Consider the following 26139-nt stretch of genomic DNA (forward strand, 5'->3'; position numbering starts at 1 on the left):
AAAGCACCTACCTGTAGCAGTACGTCCTGCGTTTAAATGAGAATACGGTTGAAATAAGCCCCATAAATCTCCGTTGTTAGCTATGGAAGATTCCAACACTGAAGCAGTCAACATCGATTCACCATCGTTAGGTAAACATTGAAGTAAAACTTCTTCCATTAAATTTTCTAAAGCGGCCGTTAAATAAATGGCAGCGTACTCGTGAATAAAAGTACCAATTCTTACGTCACACATCCACCTGTGAAATCTCCCAACGGAAAGTTGAAGACCGGCTCTTGCACTTTTACTCAATTTAAGTTGATCACCACTCACGGCGTAAATGGCACCAGAACGCAAACAGGCTTTGATGCAACTGTCACTCATGGCGGGTGACAGTATTACCTTCAGAGCACCACTTACTTCTTGCTTACTACACATGCCTAAAGTACGAGAGAATCTCTGCGCTTCTCGAGATATTCGTACTAAGGGCCTTTGCAGAAGATATGCCAAACGAGGGACGGTTTCCATGGATATACGACTGAGATGCTCGGCTAATCTTCCAGTTTGTATAACTCTAAGCACGTCGTGATTGGACCATGGTAGATGTTGCAGTTCTACCAATCGACTGTGGCTATCTATCCATACAAATTCGTCTGCATTAGTTATATTTGTGTTAATAGTTTCTAAGCTGGAATGTCGAATGAGTCGTCGAACGGATTCAGATTCACTCCCACTCATGGATGAGTAAGTGGAAGTAGAATAATTAGTGCGGCAATTATTATTTTTGGCAGACAATTGTTCAATTGCGTATCGAATGTCATCTAAGCCAGCGATACCTTCAACAGGGAGTAATTCCTCGCGTACACGATGAGTTCCTTTGCGATAACCAGCATTGCGACGACCGATAACTTTTGTGGAAACGGAAGTAGAATGACGATTAGTTGCCACTGATAAGCGATCGTCTTCAGGAACTGCTTTCAGGGGTGTTCCACGACACAAGATCTTCTGATCGGCGGCATAAAAATCTTTATTTTCACTAAAATCATTATTATTCTCGTTGTTTTCATGCTGGTACCTGTTTCCGTGCACTTTGGCATGGGAACGAGATAATACGCAATCTGTAGGAGATGAACTAATAAAAGACGAATGACCATCACTCATACTTGCGTGACCTGATGATCTAGTAAAGAAAAACAAAGTAGTTACATCAAATTCGAATATTTAAAATGATAATGTAATTAAATTTAAAATACCTGTTCTCGTCACTAGAAGAACCTCCATAGCAGTCTTGTCTCCTTTGTAACAATTTGGCATCATCTAAATGGAGTTGGGGAAAACTGAGAATATTTCTTCTTCTGGATTTCAGTCTTGTGGGTGGACGTTTTCTGCAAATGACTGGATCTCCATCCGAAGAACTTTTGCTGAGCGATCCACAATCCGTGTTGGATGTGGAATCCAAATATGGAGAAAGACTGCCATCCGCGGCGACACCTTCATCTTCTCCTTTGTCCCAGGAACTGTTAGTTAAACCCGGAGAACTCTTTGCATGGTGTATTGATTCACGAGAAGATGGCCTTCCGGACTGTGAAAAATTTCCTCCATTATGAATCTGTTGAGATCTTTGTGAGCAAGGAGAAGCCATTTTGTCGCGTGTAGGAGTTTTGTGAAACGATAATCCATTCGTCGGAGTTTTACAGATTTGAATAGAAGGAGAAGAGGATTCTGTTAATCCCGTTCCTTTACTACTTTGAAGTGGTGTCAGTACTTCCCTGCTAGAAGATTTGTTAAGAATAGGGGCCGAACCTCCAACGATATCCCTGTTATGAAATTTTAGAGGAACCATTAATAAGTCTCTGGTCGAAGGTCGACATGATTCCGTCGTCTTGCTCATATCTCCAAGACGTCGGGGTTTTGGGCGGATAATATCTACTCCATGCGTCAATAATGGTTTCCAATATTGATCGGTTTCACGAAACTCTGGGACGGCCGGTACAGAGGTCATGGTCGGCTCGGTGAAAGGTCATCAAAATGCCTTTCACTACCGATCTGGTATGTCACCTAGAATCGAAAAGAACCCGTTTAAATTCGTCATAACCGCAAAAATTTCACAGCAAACTACGAATTTCCTCTTATATATTTACGATATTTTATAAATTTTATAAAAATAACGGAAAATTTTTAAGATATAATAGAAAAAAATAAAGTTGTTTATATTAAAGAACGCGGAAAGAATTATCGAATCTCTCAAAACGAGAATATTAAGAATAAAGAAAAACCTCTTGACGAGAAGAATATAATTATGAAAGAGGTACCCAGTGCATACGTATTAAAAAACAGGGAGAGGAAAATACCTCAGACCTGTTCCCTAAGAGATGCGGGGGGAAGGCAAGGGAAGCAGAAGGATAGAAACCTGACCACTCCCTCCACATTCCCCGTTTTCTACCTTAGCAAGCATGCGCATTAGGCTCGGTGGAATGAGTTGTATTCCATATCCCGCTGGGCCTCGTGCAGAGGGTCCAAAGTTGTTAACTTGATGAATTTCCCGCCAAAATTTATGAATCTGGATTAAATCTCATAGATCTATATATACAGTAGGAATCATCTTTAAATCTTTTGTTAAGTTTTCCTGAATGCAATAAAAATTTTTCCTATTTTTAAATCATAAAGGAAGTTTATATTCCGGTATTTAATAATGTTAATACATATATAAAATACTTGCGCTTAAGTAATTCTTAAATATTTCGTCACACGTAAAACACAATGAACTTACTGTTGACAATGTCCGAGGTTACAAAAGTTAAAAATACAAGAGAAATACAGTATATAAAAGAAAATAGGTCGTTATTATAATAACGTTATCCAAAAATACCTTTCTGTGTGTCGCCAACCTTTCTATTATAAATAAAAGTAAATTCCTGTTTAAAATTCTCGAATAAAGTATAATTATTGTAAGATTTCAGCTCAAATATTCCTTAAATTACTACCAATTTTCTTAAAAAGAAAGGGTGAAAAAACACGTATAAATTCTAAAAATCTTGTAGATTTTTATACTTTTCGGATAAATATATAGGAATATTTATATATATTTTATTTTTTAAAAAAATGTAGTAGTTCAGGTACTTGAAGAAAAAAGTTTCATTTGGTATCTGACTTACCGAACAAACAAAATAATAATAAAAAAGGTAATTTGCAGCATCCTTTCCAAAGATATAAAAACAAATATCTGCACGTGTTACAGTTTACAAATTGCACGATCACTACAATAAAAACACTGAATTATAGTAGATCAATTTGATAAAAACCTTTAGGCTAATAAGTGACCTCTCAATCAGTTTAAAGAGATTTTTAAAACAAAAAAAAAAAACTTTAATAAATAAAAGAATTTCTCATAAATTAAAAAAGAAAAAAAGTAGAATCATCAGTAAATTCTTTCTTAAGAAACATTTAAAATAATATAATAAATTTTTTCAATATTTTAAAAACAAATATTCGTGTAATCGAGGAACTAATGATTTCAAACTTGTAAAAGATAATGAAAAAACAGTAAAACGCGAAAGAGATGACATCACCTTACCTTTTCTTATCGGCGTGTTGTCGCCCTCCTGGCGAACCCACTAACTGGACAGCTCAGATGCATAGTCCGGCTCCTACATATCTACCCCTGAGGCCATACATTCCACTGTCACTGCTCTAATATTCATAGTGGCTTGTTTTCACTATCAAGACTGCTTTCTTCCCTAAATACCGATATTCTAAACTACAGTTTCGACTACTCGATCCCCATCTTTGGTAGAGTTTTAGTATTATTATTATTTTCTTACTTTTAATCCAAGAATTTATAAAGAATCCTCCTCCACTTCCTCGTTTTAATAAAGGTCTAACAACTAGGAGATTTAACAGAAAGTTATTTAGAACTGTCGGGAATCGTGAAATTATCAAACGTATGCACTTGGTGTAGAGAAAGAAGTAATGGGGACAATGAACTATGTGAGAGTTCTGTGCAGGATGCCTCTCAAACATCATTAATTATATCTTGTCTTTATATTTTATCAGAATAGTAGACTGGTAATATTTATATAAAAATACTCTAAGAGTTAAATTATATATGTATAATTCTAGTGTTTATCGATTATATATTTTGATTTTAATTAATTAAAAATATGTTATTTTATGGGATGATGTATTTTAAACTTTTTAACTAATTGTCTACATTTAGAACCGGATGAAAGAAATGAGATTCCAATGGTGTATAAAAATAAGATTCCATTATTCTTTATATTAAGTGCTTCAGATATTTTTAACTAGTCTGTGCGCGATGTAAATTCTAAATTCTGTGTTAATTATACACACCGGAATGGTTGATTGTATTATTAAAATTGATCATTTTCGTGTTGCAGAATACTCGGACTTCATGCGTGGAATCCCTCGTGGCTTAGGATGTTGGTTGTGAGTGGTGAGCGATCTGATAGGCTGTAACCAAAGGCATTCTAACTCGTCACGACAAGATATTCGCACTTTCATAATGTGTTCATCTCTTTCGAAAAACCCAGAATTTTGTTTTAAAATCTAGAAAATTCTTTCATAATAAAATAGGTATCGATTATCGAAAATATCCGAATTTCCTCATATTTTTTCTAGATTATAAAATTTATATTGCATATGAGTTAATTAATTGATAAAGGCTTCGAATGATGTTTCTATGAAGAATCTTAAAACAGATTCTTTCTTAGAAATTGTAATAGCTTTATACTTGCAAATTTCATCATACTAGTGACGAAATTGTAAGGATAAAGATCTGAGGATGTGGTAGCTCTACTGGTTTTCAATTGGATGGATCAGTTTTATTTCTGGTTAATCGAACCAATTAGATAAAACCATTTACCTATACAATTAATTTGAAAACAATAGTTCAAAAATTATTATATTTTAAATTATTTAATATATTACGATTAATATTTTAAATAGAATTCTTGAAAGCAGATTCCAATAAAAGGAAAAACAGTATAATTAGGAATGTAACTGTTTTGATTTAACTGTATTTATAATTATGTTGAACAGTTCAACCTGTGTCTAGATGAAACCTTACTTGAGAGTTTGAACAGGAAAATATAAAAGTAAAAAATGAAAATCGGTTTGTTTTCTATGTCTGTCTAATTAACATAGTAACCATGACAGTCAGCAGAAAATATTTTCGGGGAAGACAAAGCTTGGAGGTAATTTTTGGGTTTGTTTTTAAGACAGGAAAAGCGTATGATCGAGAGTATAATGTTTCATATCACAATCATTTTTAGGATTATAACTTGTGGAAATTTTTACTGAATTCTATGAGGCAAGTACCCTGTTTGCCCTACTCATGATAGTAACATTTTACTGTTTGAACTGCCAAACGGAAAAAGTTAATTCCCAAAAAAACCACTATATATTTACTGTAAGGCTGTGCACACTAAGTTTTTTGGGGTTTAGCATTTAGCAATTAAAATAGTAAAATGCTACTATGTTAATAAAACAGAAAACAAACTGATTTTCAGTTTTATATTTTAGTTAACATAATTTAACGCACTTTTATTTAAATTACCTTCACTCGCTTATCATTAAAGCTTGAAAATCTAGAAACAAAATCTTATATACAGTAAAACCTGTCTAAAACGGAATTCGAATAAAACGGAAACCTGCCAAACCGGAAAAAATATTCGGTACTGTGCTATTCCGGTTTTACTGTGAATATTTTTGTAATTTAATAATTTATAATGTACCGAAAATAATCAAATCTTATGATTTAGATGGAGTACGATATTTCTGGCTTCGATCGAAAGAGATTAAACCAACAGACTATTTTGAATGATCTAATCACGCTTTAAAGTTAGATTTAAATGACAATATTAAATATTAATTTGAGTTTTACTTAATAAAAAATATTTTAATTTATCAGTAAGTAATGTGCATATAGATTGATCCGAAAATTGTACAGAACCTGCATGAATATCAGGGTTGGATCTGTGTAATGCAGAACATTAGGTTAAGATCCAAAAATAATTTAAATTGCATTCATACTCAGACATCTCATCATCTCATATACTGTTGAAATAATATAAACTTCACTTATGTATTGGCCCACTTAAATTCTTTAAGATTAAAACGATTATTTTTATTGTTCTGAGTATAAATCTCCAGAACAAATATGCATTATAGCAATAAATTGCTGAATACAATAAGAAAATATATATATATATACAAGAAAAGAAAGAAATCGAGTTCTTAGCANTCGAATTAGTCTACGAATCGATTAATTTTATGGAAGAAAACCTTTCAAACAGCTGTAGTCCGTAAACTTCACACGTGTCGGGCTGTGATTGGCAAGGACTCGTACAAAATGGATTCATAAAGAACGGAACGTATCTACCGTGTTATAGGGGGGTCGACTGTAAAACGAACTCTGTTATTGGCTTGCTTATTTAGCTGCTTGCCACCTAGACATACCCCTTGTACAATTGTATTTTGGGAAATGGATTGACGGGCATATTTGATAGTTACGTTGATATCTCAGTGGCGTGTTAAATTTCGTGGGGCCCGGGCAAATTTGAATGAGTGAACCCAAGTACAATTTTGACTTCAGACATTTTTCTTTGGAGGAAATATTTTCTTTTAAAAGACTGGTTTGGAGGACCCTGTTGATGGGGGCTCCATGTAGCTGCCCATTTTTCCCATAGAATAACGCGTCACTATGGTATCTATTATTTAATATATTTAGAAATTTGAAATACTGCTATATAATTATAAATTGTCGTTACTATTTTATCTTCGCACCCAACAAAAAAAAAGTTTTAAAAATCAAATAAAATAAACAATTAATAAAAAGATAGTTTCCTGAAAACACTTTTCAGAGATATTAATAATTTAAAATAAAAAAAATTAGGAATCGATATCAATACACTGATTTTGTACTTAGTGAATAAAAACGACAGAATTGATACGCTGTTTCTTAAATATCTTTTCTTACAAATTACATTTTATGATTATATATATATACAGTATAATAATTGCAATATCCTGATATTAATCTAAAAGTAATTAGCATAAATTTTCAACATAATTTTCTGTCCATCAAAGATAATTGTCTAAACATAATAATTCATATTTTATAATGAATCCAATATGCAAATATTGCAATAAACGACTGTACGATAGCTTTTCCCACTGTAAATTTACATTTTTTGTCATATTTATTAATGAATATTTGCCAAGAAATAGATCCAATGCCGAACATACAATCATTCAAACAGATAAAACTTATTTCATATCATATTTTGCCTAAGGAACTACTTAAATAATTATTTCAAATATCTTATTTTACTTTACCAACGTTATTCTATAGCTTTTTTTTTAAATAGAAGTCTTTTATTAATAATTATCTGTCTGTATATCCGAGCTGAATTATAAAGAGTTTTCGTGATTTTTTTTATGATAAAGATAAATAGCTGTTATACTAATCTTGCATATAAATATGCAGTTAAACGATATTAGGTTAGAGAAAGTTGAAGAATTTATATCTGAGATTGCATTCTTAAACGAGTTTATTCTACATTTGAGATACGTTTCTAAATGTTTATTTTTAATATATTATTAACTAATTTAAATTAATAACATAATAGCTCTGCTGTGTTCTTTTACATTAGTATTAATTCCTAACTTCGATGATTTAGTAATTACTTTTTCTCACAAAGATGCGGACAATTTAAAAGATTTGAGATGTTTACGTATTTCTAAATATAGAAATTTTATTTTATATATTATTCCGATAATCATCATTGCAAAATGTATTAAAAGATGGCCGGATAATCGAGTCATAAATGGACTTATTCGTGACTCGATTATCCGACTCTGCAACACGAAGGCTGGCGCCTGAGACACAATTCAATCGAATTCGAATGTGGATTACCCAGAGCGTTCAGAGATTTTTCTTAGTAAGTTGGCCTGAATATGTCAAACCAGTCCGTCACACCTTGATTTTTATTGTAGTCGAGCCAAACACATGATGAACATGGAAAAAACTTTTCATAGTGTCAGCAGAGCGAAAAGAGTTTATACTTTAAAAAAAGGAAATTAAACTATGATACCAAATGTCTTGTCTTTAAAACTGTTCTTCATTTTTTTTAAGTTAATATAGAATGTCACTTTGTATGAAAACTATTATATTTATCATATTTATACTTAATTTTTGAATATTCAATGCGACACATAAATCGACAATTAATATCGTTTGTCAAAGTTTATGAAAGCTATATAGTCGGAACAAGAAAAGAGTAGACATGAGACTGTCTGGGCGGGAAGGGTCTATGTCAGATGAAAGTGATGGAAGGAGACACGAGAGAGTTGACACATTGATCAAATTATAAAATTTTTAAAAGAAAAGTAAACAATAAAATTATTTATGATAAAGATAATATAAAAACGTTTTTAAAATGTAAAAAACGAAATAGCTCAGGGATCCAGGTGTCAACTTTCACATCTCTTTTTCCATCCCTTTCATCTGACATAGACCCTTCCGGTACGGGCTGACTCATGTCTACTCTTTTGCTGTGCGGACTATAGCACCTAAAGAATCAAATCAAACCAGTTTTCTATTTGGTTCATGAAAAAATAAAAAGTAAAATCAATTGGAAACGAAAATGTAAACAATTTTTTTTTATTGGGAATAAAAGCAAACGGAATAGTTTTCGTTAACAATTCTTGCTTTATATTAAGGGCCTGGAATTAGGAAAAAAATTCTGAAAATATGAACAAGGTAATTTTGTTATTAAAAAACTAATTTTGAAAATTATTACTAAAGAATAGCTTTGCTAACGGGTGAAACTTCATTCCCAACAGCTTATTTTCGGAGCGATTTGCCTCTGCGATTTTTACTTTTCCGGTTGTTATATATACACAGGGAAAGTACGGCAATAGGTCAAAAAATGACCCCCAAAATTTTTACACTTTTGGCTTTAGGACACCTCGAAGCGTCGAGAAATTAAAAAAAAAAGAAAAAAAAAATTCGGGATAATTTCTATGTATGAATGTTAGTGTGTACAGTACGTGTGTGGAGAGAGCATGATTTCGTTCACCCTCTTTGAAACTTAATAACTCTTGTGCTTTCTGTCGAAAATTTCTGATATTTCGCAAATTTCATGAAATTGTTTATGAGGGGTTTGATACTATTAAATTTTGTTGATTAATTAAAGATCGAGAGGATGGAGGATAATGGGGGTCATGTGTATCTCCAGTAGGGTCAGACTTAATGACGATTTTACTCGTTATTAACATTTACAATTTTTTTATAAAACTCATCCCTACCCTCAAATTAAGCTTTTTGCCATTTTATAATACTTGACGAGACTATGTCTCGTCTCTAAAATCGCGCAGCTGTCAACGGCAGCACACCTTACAGGTATGAAGGAGTACATGTCAGGAGTTGCAATTTGCCACAGTATATTTGGTGCCCAAATCATGCGCACATAAAATAAACCAGACTTGTAGGTAGTCAGGGGATCGAGAACCGTGTCAAAATAAAATACGAAATTCTGAGACTGTTCCTACAAACAGGTGCGAGTGCGAGATTTGCGCATGCGTTCCTCGCGCTCTCCGAGACAGTCTCCTCCCAAGAATGGCTTCGCCGTTTTACTTGTTAAAAATATAAAAAGTTTTTAAAATAAAATATNTTAATTTTTTTATTTTTAATGGTCTGGTCCTCGGTGGGGTCGACTAGTATAAATATGATGATGGCCGGTGGCCGAATGATTGAGGTGGTACCATTCTGAGAAACCCGGACGGGTCAAAAAAAAACTCAGAAATTTTTTGGGGAGGGTGGCTCGTCTGGATATTTTGGGTCTCGTTCCTCATTATTCGGCCGCCCTATTGCAGATCTGACCAAAACCTTATTGGGCTTGCCAGAAAGGCCATCTTAGTGTCCACTGGGCAGAGAGAATGCGAAAAAAAAAAAAAAATAAGACACCAAAGTGTTGAAGGCACTGTACCATGTGACACGAACTTGTTGGGAATACTACGTGGTGCGAACTCGTTCAGTAAATTTCCTCATTGACCAAATTCGTACCACGTGACTCAGACATTTTCATGAAACTTTTTTATTATTATAACAAAATACAGTCGAACCTCTGATCAACGCCCACTGATCGACCGCAGTTTGGCGGTTATTTTGTATAAGAAAAGTAAAATGGCCGCTGTTTAGCTATGGCTGTTGTTGAGAGGTGACCATTTGACTGCATAAAATTAATGATAAAAGTAACAGATTTACATCTGTATTTAAGTTAATTACGAATTTTATTTATTGCTGATGATTACTTCGATAATTTTAGTAAAAGTAGACGTTTACTATGTAAATTTATTAATGAAATTCAGCAAATTACTATTTTTGTTGACATTTTGCAACATAATAATATAAAACAGAAAAATTGTATCAATGCGAGATTGTACGATGATTAAGCCTAATTAATAAATTGTTAACTACATTTTTGTGCAGAATAAATATATAATTTAAGATATAAATCTGCAAAGTCTATTGGCAAAAGTTTTGTGTATGAATATAATTACGTTTTTATGTCCCGAAAGTTTGATATATCTTTAATGCCCTCGCTTTTCAGTGATGTCATGCGTGAAGTCAACGTTGACGTCATTGTGACGTTAATGACAAATTTCGCGTGGTCTTTATAATACAAGCCTAGTAACAGTGTTAATGACATCATTTTATTTGATCTCATTGGATTGGTCACTCGAAATTTGAACTCAATAAGTTAAAATGAATATTGTATTGTAATCCCATAGTACAATTCTTTAGAGATATTATACAGAAAAATATTAGTAATGATCAGGGAGACGAGATTCCCAAGAAGACGAAGCCCGGCCATGATGGGATATGACCATGCACGATGCCTATTGCTCGTTTACTTTCCTTTACTATTGTTGTATCTATTATTAAATCCTTGTAAGAAAGCTAGGTATAAGCTTATAATGCTTATACCTAGCTAACCTTAATTTTACTAATGCAAAACTACTTTATCTACTGATATCAAAATTCTGGAAGGGAATCCTAATGGGATTTGAATTCAGGTCATTCAGCTCAATAGAAGAATCTATTACAATGTAATTCTTGGTTAACTTACTTATTTAAAAGCACCAGGAACAAATCGTGAGGCTAGAAGGGCAAATTGAAAAAAATTGTGACGTATTTTTTTCCAGCCAGCACTAGGCCTATTATCTACAGTTTAAGTGTAGAAATAAGTAACAGTAGTTTGAATTTCCTGACGAAAGCGAAAGCATGTTAAATATATGTATATACATATATATATATATACTGCATATGGACGTTTGGATATTACTGATAAAGCTGAGTGGCCTTAGCCATTTCATAGTAGCTAAGGACCTGTTTAAAAAATGCGACTGGGACAATATCATTACATTCGCTGTAGCAAAATTCGTCGTAAAATATTATATTACAGTATTTAGTTTTTTTCAGTTACTTAAATTAATAATAATTACTCACACTTTTTAGAAGAAAATACATGAATTTAGAAACAAATTTTAAAAATATGATTGCAATATTTTAAAATTTAAATAACACCCAGAACACAAAATCGAGAGTAATCCACAATCACAATATTAATTAAAGATTGGAGAAACCAACTAATATATTAATCTTACATACTGAAAGTAAATGCATATAAAGTTGAATAAAATATATAAATTAATAAAATAATAGCCTTTACTCAGCATATAAACCCGCACTCGAAGCCTAGATGCAATATATAACCCGCACGAACCTTGACAAAGGAAAAAAACATGCGAGAAACATTTGACCTAAACCAAACATTTGCCTTGTGTAACTGGCAGTTAAATAATAGGAAAAAAAATTTACAGCATATGAATTCTCGATCTTTCTCAGCATTTTTCCACACCTTTCATTATTTTGATCATTGAGTAACAGTCAAAATTTAAGACTCCTTTTCTCATTGTTCACCTCTTTTCCGTAGAGTACTAATTAAAGAAATTGCCTTTATTACTTAACAGAAAGGGGTAAACAGACGAAAAGATAGAATAGAAGGACAGAATTCCCCTCGAGCATTATTCAAAGCCTACATCGACGGAAGTGTATTGAAGGTGAATGTTGATCGCAGTCCTAATTTTCTACTCACGTTCTTAGCTTATTGGTCAATTAGATCTGAATATGAAAAAAAAAAATGGATGAATTTATTTATTTACAATAAATTCATTGTTAAAGTTATCCAAATTTTTCCCTGTTATCTTTACAGATACTCAGTTATGATTAACTAGGCTACGGGAATGAATTCAGTTCATGTTTTGCCTATCTATTAATGAATCTATATTTCCAAAAATGTTAAATGGTTCATCTTGATAAATTTTTTAGAGGAAATATAACAATAAATAACGTATGGACTGACCGATTAGATATTTCAAAGGCACACAATCTATATACTGTTTATACGAACAGAAAACTTTTCAGGTGAACAAAACTTCGGGACAAATAATTTGGGTATTTTTTCACAAGTAGATTATAGAATCAATATGAAAAGACAAAGCATCCCATGATCGAGGGTGTAAGGTTACGTATCTCAATCACTTTTGTGATTATAATTTGTGGAATTTTTTATTCGATCCCAGGGGAGGGAAAGAGTCCTCTTGGATCGAATAAAAAATTCCACTGCGGGCGCCCATATATACGAAAGAAATACCTAAAAATCGAATTGAATTTCTCGAGATATCTTAGGATGGAGTAAAAAGAGGTAGAGAGGGGGGAACAGAAAATAGCGTGACTACACCGAAGACAATAGACACGTGTCGGTCACGAGAACACGCGACTAATAAAAAGCATGCAAATCAGGTTTGACCATGCATCGGAAACAATATACAATATTATAAAGGAATCTACTGTACAGTTCTCTCTCAATACAAAATTACTGGACGATTTGGGGGAAAAAATTTGCCATTTTTATTTTTCAAATTCCAGAATAATTTTTCTGTATTTTTATATCAGCGAAGTGACTGAGTGGCAAAGGTTACTGTATGTTAGGGTCTGATGGATTTTTCTAGGATCGAGTTACCGTTATAACCTTGACTTTGAGAGTGGAATGTGTGGTAGAAAGTCCATTAAATTAAACGATTAGTTTTATTAAATATCAGATTTTCGTTTATTTCTTTATTAGAGATTTATAAATTCCATTTCTCTGATCGATACTCTACACGTTTTAGAATAATAATTACTTGGTGCAGTAGCGTAACTAAGATTCTGCTCTGGGGTGATCTGAGAGGATGATGTGAAAAGTATAATCAGGATGNTATATAACTTATTATGGATATATATATATTTTTTAATGACAAAATGAAAAAAAAAATATACGGTATAAAATTTGATTGTAATCTACTAATTGATAAATGGAGATAATGTTAAAAGACAGGATACTAATTACGTGAAGAAGCGGAAGTTTTGAAGAGGAAAAAACTCCAAAATAGATAATACACTTAACTAAATATTGTTTGTTTAGAAAAAAGGTCGGTAACCTTTTGACATTGGCAGCCTGCACTCAGATTGCACCTTTATAATGCAGGGCAAACAATAAAAAATAATGAATTATATCTGTTTAATTATTTCGTCATTCATCACCATTCAAAAAGAAATTAAAAAGTCAGGGTTATCTTCGATAATACATGAATAAGTTTAGTTTCAAAGATGTTTTGAAGTGAATTGTGTGCTAAACTATGCAATTAAAATATAGTTTTTAATCATCACAAATTATACATTCTGTGTACTGTACTGTACGTCGACGTCACACCTAACGGCTAGACCGAGTAACCCCAAAAAAAGCATTAAAAACGTAACTTTTGAATAACTTTGTATTATTTATTGAGTTATTTTAGATACTTAAAAGCCAAAAAATTATTATTTTGTGTCTTATAAATACCTAATGCATTTTTGGCAGAAACCAAATTCAATTTCGGTTTAGAATTTTTAGTTGTTCGGTTGTCTGTCTTGAATATGTTGAAGCGAATTCACTGAATACTTGTAGACGTATTAGCTAAGTATCTATGTATACAACTGACAAAGAAAAGGTCCACACGAAGGAATTTGTATAGGCCTTTCCTTAGTCAGTTGTATAGAGCATATACCTTTCTTTCCTTTCCTTTCTTGTCTTTTCTTTGTCATATATTTGTGTGGACCCTTTCCTTTCAATTAATATATTAATAGAAGATAGAATAGTACTGTTGAATAGAATAAATCAAATATTATAGAAATTTCTATTTTTTCTATGGTATTTGAAGTAGATGTAAGTCTACATTTACTCGTCTTCATCTTGTATTTTAGATAAAAAATGAGGTTGAGAAGGGTGAAAATCATTAGCAAAGTCAGTGGCATGTTATCCTATGGGCAAAAAGGGCAATCGCCTGGGGCTCCCACCAACAGGGGACCCCAAACTGATCTTTTATAAGAAAACATTTCCTCCGGAGAAAACTGTCTGAAGTCAACACTACAGTACTGGGGTCCCCTAATTCAAATTCTCCTAGGCCCCATGAAGCTATAACGCGTCAATGCATAAAGTGCATAAAGATTTTAAAATATTTTCNGTTGAATAAAATATATAAATTAATAAAATAATAGCCTTTACTCAGCATATAAACCCGCACTCGAAGCCTAGATGCAATATATAACCCGCACGAACCTTGACAAAGGAAAAAAACATGCGAGAAACATTTGACCTAAACCAAACATTTGCCTTGTGTAACTGGCAGTTAAATAATAGGAAAAAAAATTTACAGCATATGAATTCTCGATCTTTCTCAGCATTTTTCCACACCTTTCATTATTTTGATCATTGAGTAACAGTCAAAATTTAAGACTCCTTTTCTCATTGTTCACCTCTTTTCCGTAGAGTACTAATTAAAGAAATTGCCTTTATTACTTAACAGAAAGGGGTAAACAGACGAAAAGATAGAATAGAAGGACAGAATTCCCCTCGAGCATTATTCAAAGCCTACATCGACGGAAGTGTATTGAAGGTGAATGTTGATCGCAGTCCTAATTTTCTACTCACGTTCTTAGCTTATTGGTCAATTAGATCTGAATATGAAAAAAAAAAATGGATGAATTTATTTATTTACAATAAATTCATTGTTAAAGTTATCCAAATTTTTCCCTGTTATCTTTACAGATACTCAGTTATGATTAACTAGGCTACGGGAATGAATTCAGTTCATGTTTTGCCTATCTATTAATGAATCTATATTTCCAAAAATGTTAAATGGTTCATCTTGATAAATTTTTTAGAGGAAATATAACAATAAATAACGTATGGACTGACCGATTAGATATTTCAAAGGCACACAATCTATATACTGTTTATACGAACAGAAAACTTTTCAGGTGAACAAAACTTCGGGACAAATAATTTGGGTATTTTTTCACAAGTAGATTATAGAATCAATATGAAAAGACAAAGCATCCCATGATCGAGGGTGTAAGGTTACGTATCTCAATCACTTTTGTGATTATAATTTGTGGAATTTTTTATTCGATCCCAGGGGAGGGAAAGAGTCCCCTGGGATCGAATAAAAAATTCCACTGCGGGCGCCCATATATACGAAAGAAATACCTAAAAATCGAATTGAATTTCTCGAGATATCTTAGGATGGAGTAAAAAGAGGTAGAGAGGGGGGAACAGAAAATAGCGTGACTACACCGAAGACAATAGACACGTGTCGGTCACGAGAACACGCGACTAATAAAAAGCATGCAAATCAGGTTTGACCATGCATCGGAAACAATATACAATATTATAAAGGAATCTACTGTACAGTTCTCTCTCAATACAAAATTACTGGACGATTTGGGGGAAAAAAATTTGCCATTTTTATTTTTCAAATTCCAGAATAATTTTTCTGTATTTTTATATCAGCGAAGTGACTGAGTGGCAAAGGTTACTGTATGTTAGGGTCTGATGGATTTTTCTAGGATCGAGTTACCGTTATAACCTTGACTTTGAGAGTGGAATGTGTGGTAGAAAGTCCATTAAATTAAACGATTAGTTTTATTAAATATCAGATTTTCGTTTATTTCTTTATTAGAGATTTATAAATTCCATTTCTCTGATCGATACTCTACACGTTTTAGAATAATAATTACTTGGTGCAGTAGCGTAACTAAGATTCTGCTCTGGGGTGATCTGAGAGGATGATGTGAAAAGTATAATCAGGATGGAGAAAAATTCAGAGTTTCATAAAGCCTCTGGGGATCAAATACCCCGATCACCCCCCATAAGTATGCCACTGACTCCGTGTAAATCTTAGTGGCGAGTAAGATTATGGTCTACTTAATTGCCTTACAGATTGACGAACTCGTTAAATTAATATGATAATACCATAATATACAAAATATTAACCGTAATCTCTGTACGGAATATTTATTTAAACTTTCAACAGATTTTTTAAATATAAATTCATGAAAATAGTACAGTTATCGTTATAAAATATGCATAAGAATGACTATAGACAAATCAAGTTACTGATTCTCTAAATTTAATTTTTTATACATTCATAATTGATTGTTTTCATTAAAATATTTTCAGAATTGCAAGGATGTGATTAGAGGTGCAATCGTTTTTTTTTCGAAATAGTATATACCTCTACGTCAATTTGACGTCATTATTGCAATTTTCTTATGATAAACTGTTACAATGACGTCAATTTGACGTAAGATAGCACACTATTTAGACAAAACGAATGCGCCTTAGATCTTAAAAATATCGAAAATTTTACACATTTTTTCGCTCTTGAGTAAATGTAGGAAGTTGCTATATAGGCCTATATATTTATATATAGGCTAATATAATATTGAAGGTGGTACCTGATACACATGATACACGATAAAGGTTGGGAACCCGTTTTATCCTCTTTAATTATGTGTAAACCAAAGAGGGATTCATCGAAAATTCCTGAAAATTCAATTATCATGAAATGAGATCTTAGTGGTGTAGACCTTACAAACTGGCATAATCAGGGAAAGGCCCACCCTAAATAATAAAAGAAAAACTTAATAAAATGCTAAATAGAAGAAAAATTATTTAATTGCGGAGTTAAAATGTGTAGTGATTCATATTAAATTTTACCTTAGGGTTCCCTATGGTTACGCAACCGGGCGGCCCCTTACATTTAATTAAACATAGCAAAACACACGAAAATATTTTTAAGTTTTGATGCTTCATTCTTCCTATAAGCTTCGATATAAAATTCTGCTTCTCGCTTGAATTATCATTAAATATCCAACAATTAAAATAACCTGAAAGCGATTTTATATAATTCCATTCAAGCTGAATATTTTCAATGTCAGAACTTACAATAGATAATTAAAAGGTATTGTTCTCTAAGGAAAAACTAATCATTTAAATGGGATTTTTCCTATCTTACGGCATCATTCTACAGTTCTTCAAATAAACAACATTCCTGTTTTTATAAACATCCTCGATGAAATGATTCCAGGACCTGCGACACGCCTCCTAAAAGTGACCAGAGAATGAACCAGGGGTGTGTGATGAGGCCACAAGAAAAACAAACCAACTTTAATTTTACTTTCGTCTAAAATATCCCATTTATAATTACTTTGAAGTACTTTACGTAATACAAATCAAGGTGCATAAGTTGCATCAAGTGTTGTTTAAGTGTGTATAGGTTACTCAACCTATCGATAATGTTGATTGGCTCAAATATACTTAAAATGTTTTAAATAATTATATTCTGCATTATAATATAGAATTAAGGTTTTTTTTATTTGAAATTTTTTAAATATAGATTTTTTTACACCATACATAGGCCAAAAACTGTATAGCCTATAAAAATATATGTAATGCTTAATGCATTAAGAGTAAATATATAAGTTATTAATTTCAGAAAATTCTGATGAGAAATATATTTTTTGCTAATGATTATGTATAATAAAAAATGACAAATATGCAAAAGAAATAAAACAAGGAGAAGTTTCCAGCACTAAGGAGGAAAGGCCCATTGTGCTTTTCACAGGCTTTAGTTCTGGGTCGACTGAAAGGATAGACCAAAAGCTGAGAGATATTCGCTCATTTGAAAATTTACGTGGGCAGCCGTCTCATCTTCAGTTTAAGTCTAGGAAATCGCTAGTGCTCGTGGAAAATCTAGCCCGAACTCGATCCGGGATTCCCCAGAGTGGCAATGTGAAGCTAAGCTGCAGTGATCATCCATCCGACAAATATAAAATAATATGACACACACTGAAGCTGCAAAAACAAAAGAAAAGAAAGAAAGGGAAAGAAGAAGACGACAAAAAATTTCATGACAAAAATAAATAATGAAATGAAATGATTGTATTCGTTTTAATATACAGAACTGCGATTACCAGTGGTTTCTATCAACCGAGGTATCATCGGTCTACATTAACTCGGATAATCGGGGTTCTACTGTTTATATGTTTTATGTACAGTATATTTTTCTTGTATGTTACTATTGGTTTTAAACAAAAGTTTGATGTATATGACCTGATAAAAATGTCTCTATAAAATGAGTTGTGAGCTTGTCAAGAAAGTATTATTGGACTAAACGATAAAAATGCAGTGGAGCAATTAATTAAATTTGGCATTGGTCCTATAACAATCCTCGTATTTCTTTCAATAATAAAATAACTCGTTTATATAACTTATTATGGTTATTCATTTACATGCTATTTCCTTACTGATAAAGACAGCAGACCTTGCTATATTCTTTTAGAGAACGTACTCAGAATTTCAAGAATACATTCTTTGTTCTATTCTCTCAATCTTCTTTTCATATTCCCGGAATAATATGGTGTAAATTAATCATACTGTGTTATCATCTCTCATAGAAGCAGAATTATTAGCAAGTTATTTTCTATATGCAAGAACCTTTCTCTTGTCACTTTCCTCCGATTCCCTTTCTCTCTCCTGTTCATTTGTGTATCTTCCTATTCCGTTGCTCTAGTCCATTTCGTGACTAGAAGGGATCAGGTTAAATCAGAAAGATATAACAATAATTTGCAGAAACGTATAATGTACTATCTCATTTAATTGCAAAAATAATCATTGGATTGGATTGATGAGATAAGGCAATGTAACCATGGCGTAACCAATGTAACATGAGTGCAACCAAGGAGGGAACCTCCCACTTTCTATAGGAAACTGACCCCTATTTAAACGTTAGACAGGTGAAGTAAACCCGGAAAACCACGTGGACTGCCCGTTTGTGAGGGACGAACCCGTGACCAACCTGTGTTCAGTGGTTTTATTTTTTTTTTATGTTTTTGAAATACGAAGTTATGTATTAAAATATAAGACGATATTCCAACAAGTTAACTTGCAATCAAGAAAAATTAAAAAGTAGCAATTAGAATCCACTGTCAACATCAGTTGATGACTTATCTTGTACTTCTAATATACATGTGTAACTAGAATCACTTCACTGGTGATTCAGTGTTGCAAAGTAGAACCTCTAATAACGGCTATCTCTAAACGGCAGCCATTTTTTCAGGAACGTTCCTATTTGAAATGCGTAGTACGAAATAACCTCCAAATAGCATATTTCCTTCACTAGCTATAATTCAGAGATTTGACAGTAATAAAATTTTTGCAGATATAACCGACCATAATTGAATAAATTCCAATTGTTTTCATTTCCATATTATTAGCTTAAATAAAAAATGTCAGAATTAATCTTAACACGTGAATTAAGTTAAATTGAAAAAATGGGCATCGGAGTGTTCGGGAACCACCACGAAACACTTCATAATTTTTAAGCTAGAAATGTATTAAGTTAACTTGCCATTCTTTAATCGCGTGGTTCTGCTGTATAGGAAACAAGAAAATTTTCTATTTCTTAAAATTTCTTAATTTTTTTATTTTTAATGGTCTACAGAGGTCATGGTCGGCTCGGTGAAAGGTCATCAAAATGCCTTTCACTACCGATCTGGTATGTCACCTAGAATCGAAAAGAACCCGTTTAAATTCGTCATAACCGCAAAAANATATATATATATATACAAGAAAAGAAAGAAATCGAGTTCTTAGCATTGTCCCTCTAAGAAGGAATTTAAGATACAATACTAGTTTCGATTTTTTTAACTTTCAAAAAGGCTGACATTGAAAAATTCCTAGAAGAGCAATCATCGAAAGTTGATTCGTTGTATTGTACCTCAGGCAATCCTGGTCTCTTTATATACAGCATACAGTTCCGTCATTTGTATTTACACTATATATATATACTGTATACAAGCCAACTATGTGCGAAGATTAGCATACACGTATAGCCTATAATATATATATATAAGTCCGGCACGTAATAGGTTATAAATATTTAGCGAAACGACCAATGTTTGAATGCGTAACAGAAAAAAAAAGAAAATAAAGAACTGGAATATCGGAATTTTAAATTATGAATATGTAAATGAATATGCTAATTTGTTCGTTTCCTAATGAATGCGATACCAACAATTTTTATAATTTGGATTTATGAAAAAATAAAATTTTAGTAGAAAATAAAATTAATTAAAATTCTATAAATCTAAATAAAATGTAACTAGGAAATGTAACGTCATAATTATTTTTTTTCTTTCCACAGTTTTATTAATTTATCTTATTGGATTGCGTATTGGCATTTTTTAAAGGTAATAAACCGTATTTAAATATTTCAATTCTGCGATTTAAATACTACAGTTTTGTGTAAATTACATAAATTAACTGGAAATTGAAAGGATATTTAACATTTTATTGTATTCTCTAACTTTATATGAGCAGGTATTTAACAATACGATACGCTCTTACATAATTACCTCTTAATATTTACTAATAAACTCGATTGGAGTGATAAAATATTAAATTAATTAACATAAATATAAATTAAATTAAGTTGTGGAGACGTTTATTAACTTTAAAATTTAAAAATAAATCATTTATCGCCGTTTATATCCCTTTTATACTTTATAATAAATGTAATTAAAATTTTATACAAATACAAAAAAGATCCTTTAAATAAATAAGAAAATAAATAAATAAAGAGGAGAAGAGAGAGAGAGAGAGAGAGAGAAATGCATTCTACTTACACAAATTATTGAAACCATGTCGGAGTTTTCAATGGTTTTCACCTATACACAATTACTAAAATGCAAGATGCTGTTATACGTGTTTGCAGATTACCAAACGTAAAAATTCCAAGTTTCGACGTCACGTCTTAACTGCGATTTTGCACCTAATGTCTTCTTAAAACAAGTACAGAGTGCGGTTTATCTCCCTAGACGGCTATACCACCCCGTCACCTCACTTGGACTCTCCCTCTGCCAAGTCGGGCCATGAAGCCACACTTGGCTTTTTTCTCCTTCACTTGTCCCATGTGTTATTACCTAAACTGTTGTGATCGTCAAGCCCAACGGCCATACTTCCAATACCTGTCCTACAGGTATCCGAACGGGATGTTTAATGCAGAGTTTAAAGTACTATTCGAACGAATGGGAGATTATTTATTCGAAATTCGTACGAATTATTAACCATTTTGTTTAAACAAAGATCAATTTTTTTATTTTATTGTTTAATTACAGTTCTGTAATTATCCTTATATATATTTTTCTAATTTATCAATTTTTGTACATAAAAATATGCCGTATCGTAATTAGTAAGACCACACGAATTTTAAATTAATATAATAAAATTAGGCACGGTGTGATGCGGGTTGACATCTTAGAATCATTAGAACGAAATGATTGGTTCTCTAAAGCCTTGAGGACTCATTCTTCTATTTTTCTTTTCTTTTTTTTCTATTTCTCCAGACTGTGGAAATTCAACAGGCGCCACGTATGAGTTTTTCTCTAAGAATGAATTGAACTTGAATAAACGTTGCACATAGTTTCCAGAAATTCTAAGAAAATGGTTCAATGACGAAACTTACAACAGTCGCCATTTTTTTTTCTAACGAACTTTTCGAACAAAATTCTCTCAAATATCGCTATTAAAATAATGTCTTCCCACGATTTTATCGTAGAAATTATTAATCAAATGAGCTTTTGAATTAATACAATTATAAATAATATATAAAATTAATATTCTATACGAAAAACACGATTAAAGCATTATAAAGCAGCGCCATTCGACCTATAATTCGAGTGAGAGAAATGTTTTTAGTCCTGAAATTATCGATCTGATTAATTAAAAAAATCTTTTCACTCCTTTCCTGTATCTTTATATTTATATTAATTAATTAATTATTAAAATATTTTTAAAATAAAACGTTGAGTAGTGACAGAATGTGCTAAGGAAGGTTTTCTAAATTAGCTCTAACTGTAAATCATGAAATTTCTCTTGAAATAAATGATCATTTTAATTTATTGAATTAATTCCCTAAAATTTATAATATTAAATTCGAAGTTTAATTATGAAGAGAAATTTCCGATGAAATTTATTTATGGATGAGAATTACTGTATTTGGAGAGAATTTATATCTGATGAATTCTCTCTTCTGAGATTTGTTTCTATTCAAAAATCCACAGAAAATAGTAAAATTGATTTCTGTGTTTTAATTATTGTATCCCTAGAGCAAATCTATTATTGCTCTGTTAGAGAACAACCTCTATATGCAATCCTATAGCCAGTAGAATGTGCTCGAGCATATTTATCAGAATTGATATTGTATTTAAATTTGTTTTTTTTTTCTTTTTTTTTTAAGTTTAACGACGTTAATGCTAATAACACATTAGTATAGGTAAGTTTTTCTGTTCATTTGTGTCTTACAATAGAGAGAAAAAGCCCGACAGATGATGCATATTCAGTGATTAAATAGATTAATTGAAGGGATGAGTGAAATAGTATAAGTGACATAAAGGTGTTTTTTTATTCAAAATACAAAAAAGTATTAATTTAATGTTATTTATATGCAATTAAATACATCTATTTATTTATTTAATTTAATAAAATATGACTTTTAATCAATTAAATTTTGTCACTAATAAATTCAATTTATACCATTTGTCGCTTGTACAACTTTCCCACTTAATCCCTTAATTAATAAGTAAATTATAAAAAGCTAAAATTAGATAGATTTTTAAAATAAAAATTTAAATCATCTGAAAATAAACTTCTGGTGAATGGGTTAGAAGCATTTTTCTACGTCATAATTTCGCACGAATGTGCAGTTTTCTAACGATAATGTATGAATATAATTCGTCAAAGATAGGAAGAGAAAAATGAGTTTAGTTGCAAAACGTACCACGTGACTTTTGCCGAAAAATGAGTATGAGGTTCTTTTGGAATCTGTATCGAGATTCTACATTGTAGTGAAGACCTGGTTTTCAAATGTTCACTATTTTCTATGTAATTTAAGCCAAAAAAAACTAGCTTTAGCTACATTTGACGAATCGTGTGTAAATAAAAATTACGTCTTTTTCTGCTGCTAAAAATACCACATGAAAAAGCAATCGGCTTAATGCGGTATACTGTATTTCAAATTGAAGTACGGTACATTATACTGCAAACGTGTTTGTAAAGTGCACCACGTGCTATAACGTTTACCAAAGTTTTAAGTAAATCTTGCTGCCAAATTGCACCACATGATAAAACAGAATGAATCTCTGGGATTTCATGCTATCGATTATACCTCAGTATAATGTCCGCATCGGTACTGGTAGGCATCAATTTAAATCACCTCTCTAGTTTCCAGAGTTTTTAAGCGAGAAGTTTTCTCAAAATATCAAAAAAATCCACGTGGTACATTTTGTAACTAAACCCCACATATGATAAGTAACGTTTCAAATATAGGCTATATAAACAATGGCCTGCCTCAGGGATCTGTTTTGGCACCACTGCTTTTTAGTCTTTACATAGCTGACTTGCCTCAAACAAAAGCAAAAAAATTTGGGTATGCAGATGATTGGATGATTGCCACGAGACATAAAAACCTTGCGATAACTGAGAAGACCATGACAGAGGATTTATCTACGTTAGGACAATATTTTCGCCAGTGGAGACTTCAATTGAGTGTGACAAAAACTGAAGCTACATGCTTTCACCTTAATAACAAATTGGCAAATGAAGAACTAAAGGTTTATTTTTAAAATAATCTACTGAAATATAATAAGAATCCAAAATATCTTGGTGTCACTTTGGACAGGACTCTGTCTTTTAAAACACATCTGATGAACCTTGCTGTCAAAGTTAATACCAGAAACAACATCCTCCAAAAGTTATATGAAATTACATGGGGCTCTTCAACGTCTACTTTACCGATCTCTGCTCTTGGCTTGGTTTTCTCTGCAGCGGAATACTGTGCGCCGGTATGGATGAGCAGTGCTCACATTAAAAAACTAGATGTCCAATTAAATAATACCCTACGTATCATAACAGGTACTCTTAATTAAATCTACTATTGATTGGTTACCTATTTTGAGTCATATCTTCCGCCTATACTCCGAAGGGATGACGCTCTGCTCAGGGAATATAGGAAAATAATGTGCAGTCCACAACTCCTGATTCATCAGGATATCGATGACCTCAACATAAATCGACTTAAATCAAGGCATCTCCCTCTCTTAAGAGCTAAGTCCTTGAATTCCAGCAATTTCAACCTTATTAAATCTTGGAAAAGACTATGGGCCGATGTCTATCCAAAGGAAAGTCAACAACTCCCTTGTATCATAACGCGACCACCTAATTTGAATTATCCAAAAATTCTTGGAGTGTGCTGAATAGAATTTGGACAAAACATGGGGTATGTAGAAACAATCTTTTTAAGTGAGGAAAAGTTGCATCTCCACAGTGTGATTATGGTGCTGAAAGACAGACCATGCATCATATTTTGGATATTTTGGAAGATTGTCCAATAAGATCCTATTCGGGAAAACTGAGTGACTTCCTGATTGTGACTAAACTATGTTCTTTCCCCTAAACTATGTTCTTAAATTAACTTAGACTTACATTTATGATTTGCGTTCTTTTTGCTTTCTGTTTTTTTTTTTTTTTACTAACTAGACGTAGACATACGCTAAATAAATAAATAAATTACCAATATTTCCAGATAAAAAGAATCGCGAATCACTTAAAAAACGAATAACAGTGGCGTATTTAGAAATATGGCGTCCCTATGTCCACAATGTACCACTTTAGCATCGAATGATTCTATTTTATAATTTCAATTATGAAATAATTGTATTTTTACAGGTTTTCAAATATCGAAAGAGAGAAGGGCACTGCTATTGAAAACACGTCATTGGTACTGTATTTACCACTCTGTTCGTGCAAAATATATTCATACAATTAAGCCTGGACTCCATATTACTGGAATGACCATATTACAGAACTGACCAACAGATGGCGCATTTCTAGTGTAGTCAAGTTAAAACGAAAACATAACTGAAACGAAAACTCAATACAGTATGTTTCATTTCTGTTTCTGAGTTTCTGTTTTCAGGTAATGTGGAGTCCAGGCTTAACTCATGTCTACTATTTCTCTGCGCGGACTATAACAACTTGTCTTTTGTTCCTACTTAAGTTTTTAATTAGCATTAATTACTTTATGAATTGTTTCGTAATTATTTTATTATTCTTCTTATTATTATTTTGAATTTTTGCGCTCCTATTCTCGTGCCTAGTGGATCTAATGGGAAATCCGCTACTGTTATAAGGACTATAAAATCAAAACTTGGTTTCGCTTCGGCCGATCGCATTTAAATTATCATCAGCAAAGCTTAAGATTTTGATGATGAATTTTTATAAAATTCAAGTTAAAAAAATATCCTTTCGCTTCGATAGATTTTTTAAGATGTTTAAAAATTACATTGAATTTTCCTGTGACGGTCGGATAAATTCTTTGAAGCATCTGTTAAAAAAAACTTTTATTTCTATTTTAATTACAGGAACTGATAATTAATAACATCGAACACATTTTGAAAATTTATGGTTTTAAATTTCCCAATCTCTAAATGGCTCAATAGTAACTGCCAAGTGGATAAAACCACTGAACACAAGAAATTGTTAATGGGTTCGCGCCTTACCAACGGGCTATATGGTTATCCGGGTATTCTTCACGTATATAACATTCAAGTAAGGACTAGTTTCACATAGAAAGTTCTCCCGAGAGGTATCCTAC

At 32.2% G+C, this 26139-nt stretch overlaps 1 protein-coding gene across 1 annotated transcript; it reads right to left on the reverse strand.

Moving 5' to 3' along the window:
- Positions 1–21446, reverse strand: LOC111640410 (the record flags this gene model as incomplete). The annotated part of the gene is made up of 3 exons (XM_023386423.1): positions 21113–21446; positions 1233–2037; positions 1–1159 (listed from the first exon to the last, which is right to left on the reverse strand). Coding segments are annotated over exons 2-3 (1908 nt in total), but the record flags the coding sequence as incomplete, so codon positions are not given.
- Positions 21447–26139: the final 4693 nt, after the last annotated feature.

This window comes from Centruroides sculpturatus, unplaced genomic scaffold (assembly GCF_000671375.1).
Source record: "Centruroides sculpturatus isolate CEXI.00-Female unplaced genomic scaffold, Cexi_2.0 scaffold1330, whole genome shotgun sequence".
NCBI classification, from domain to species: Eukaryota; Metazoa; Arthropoda; class Arachnida; order Scorpiones; family Buthidae; genus Centruroides; species Centruroides sculpturatus.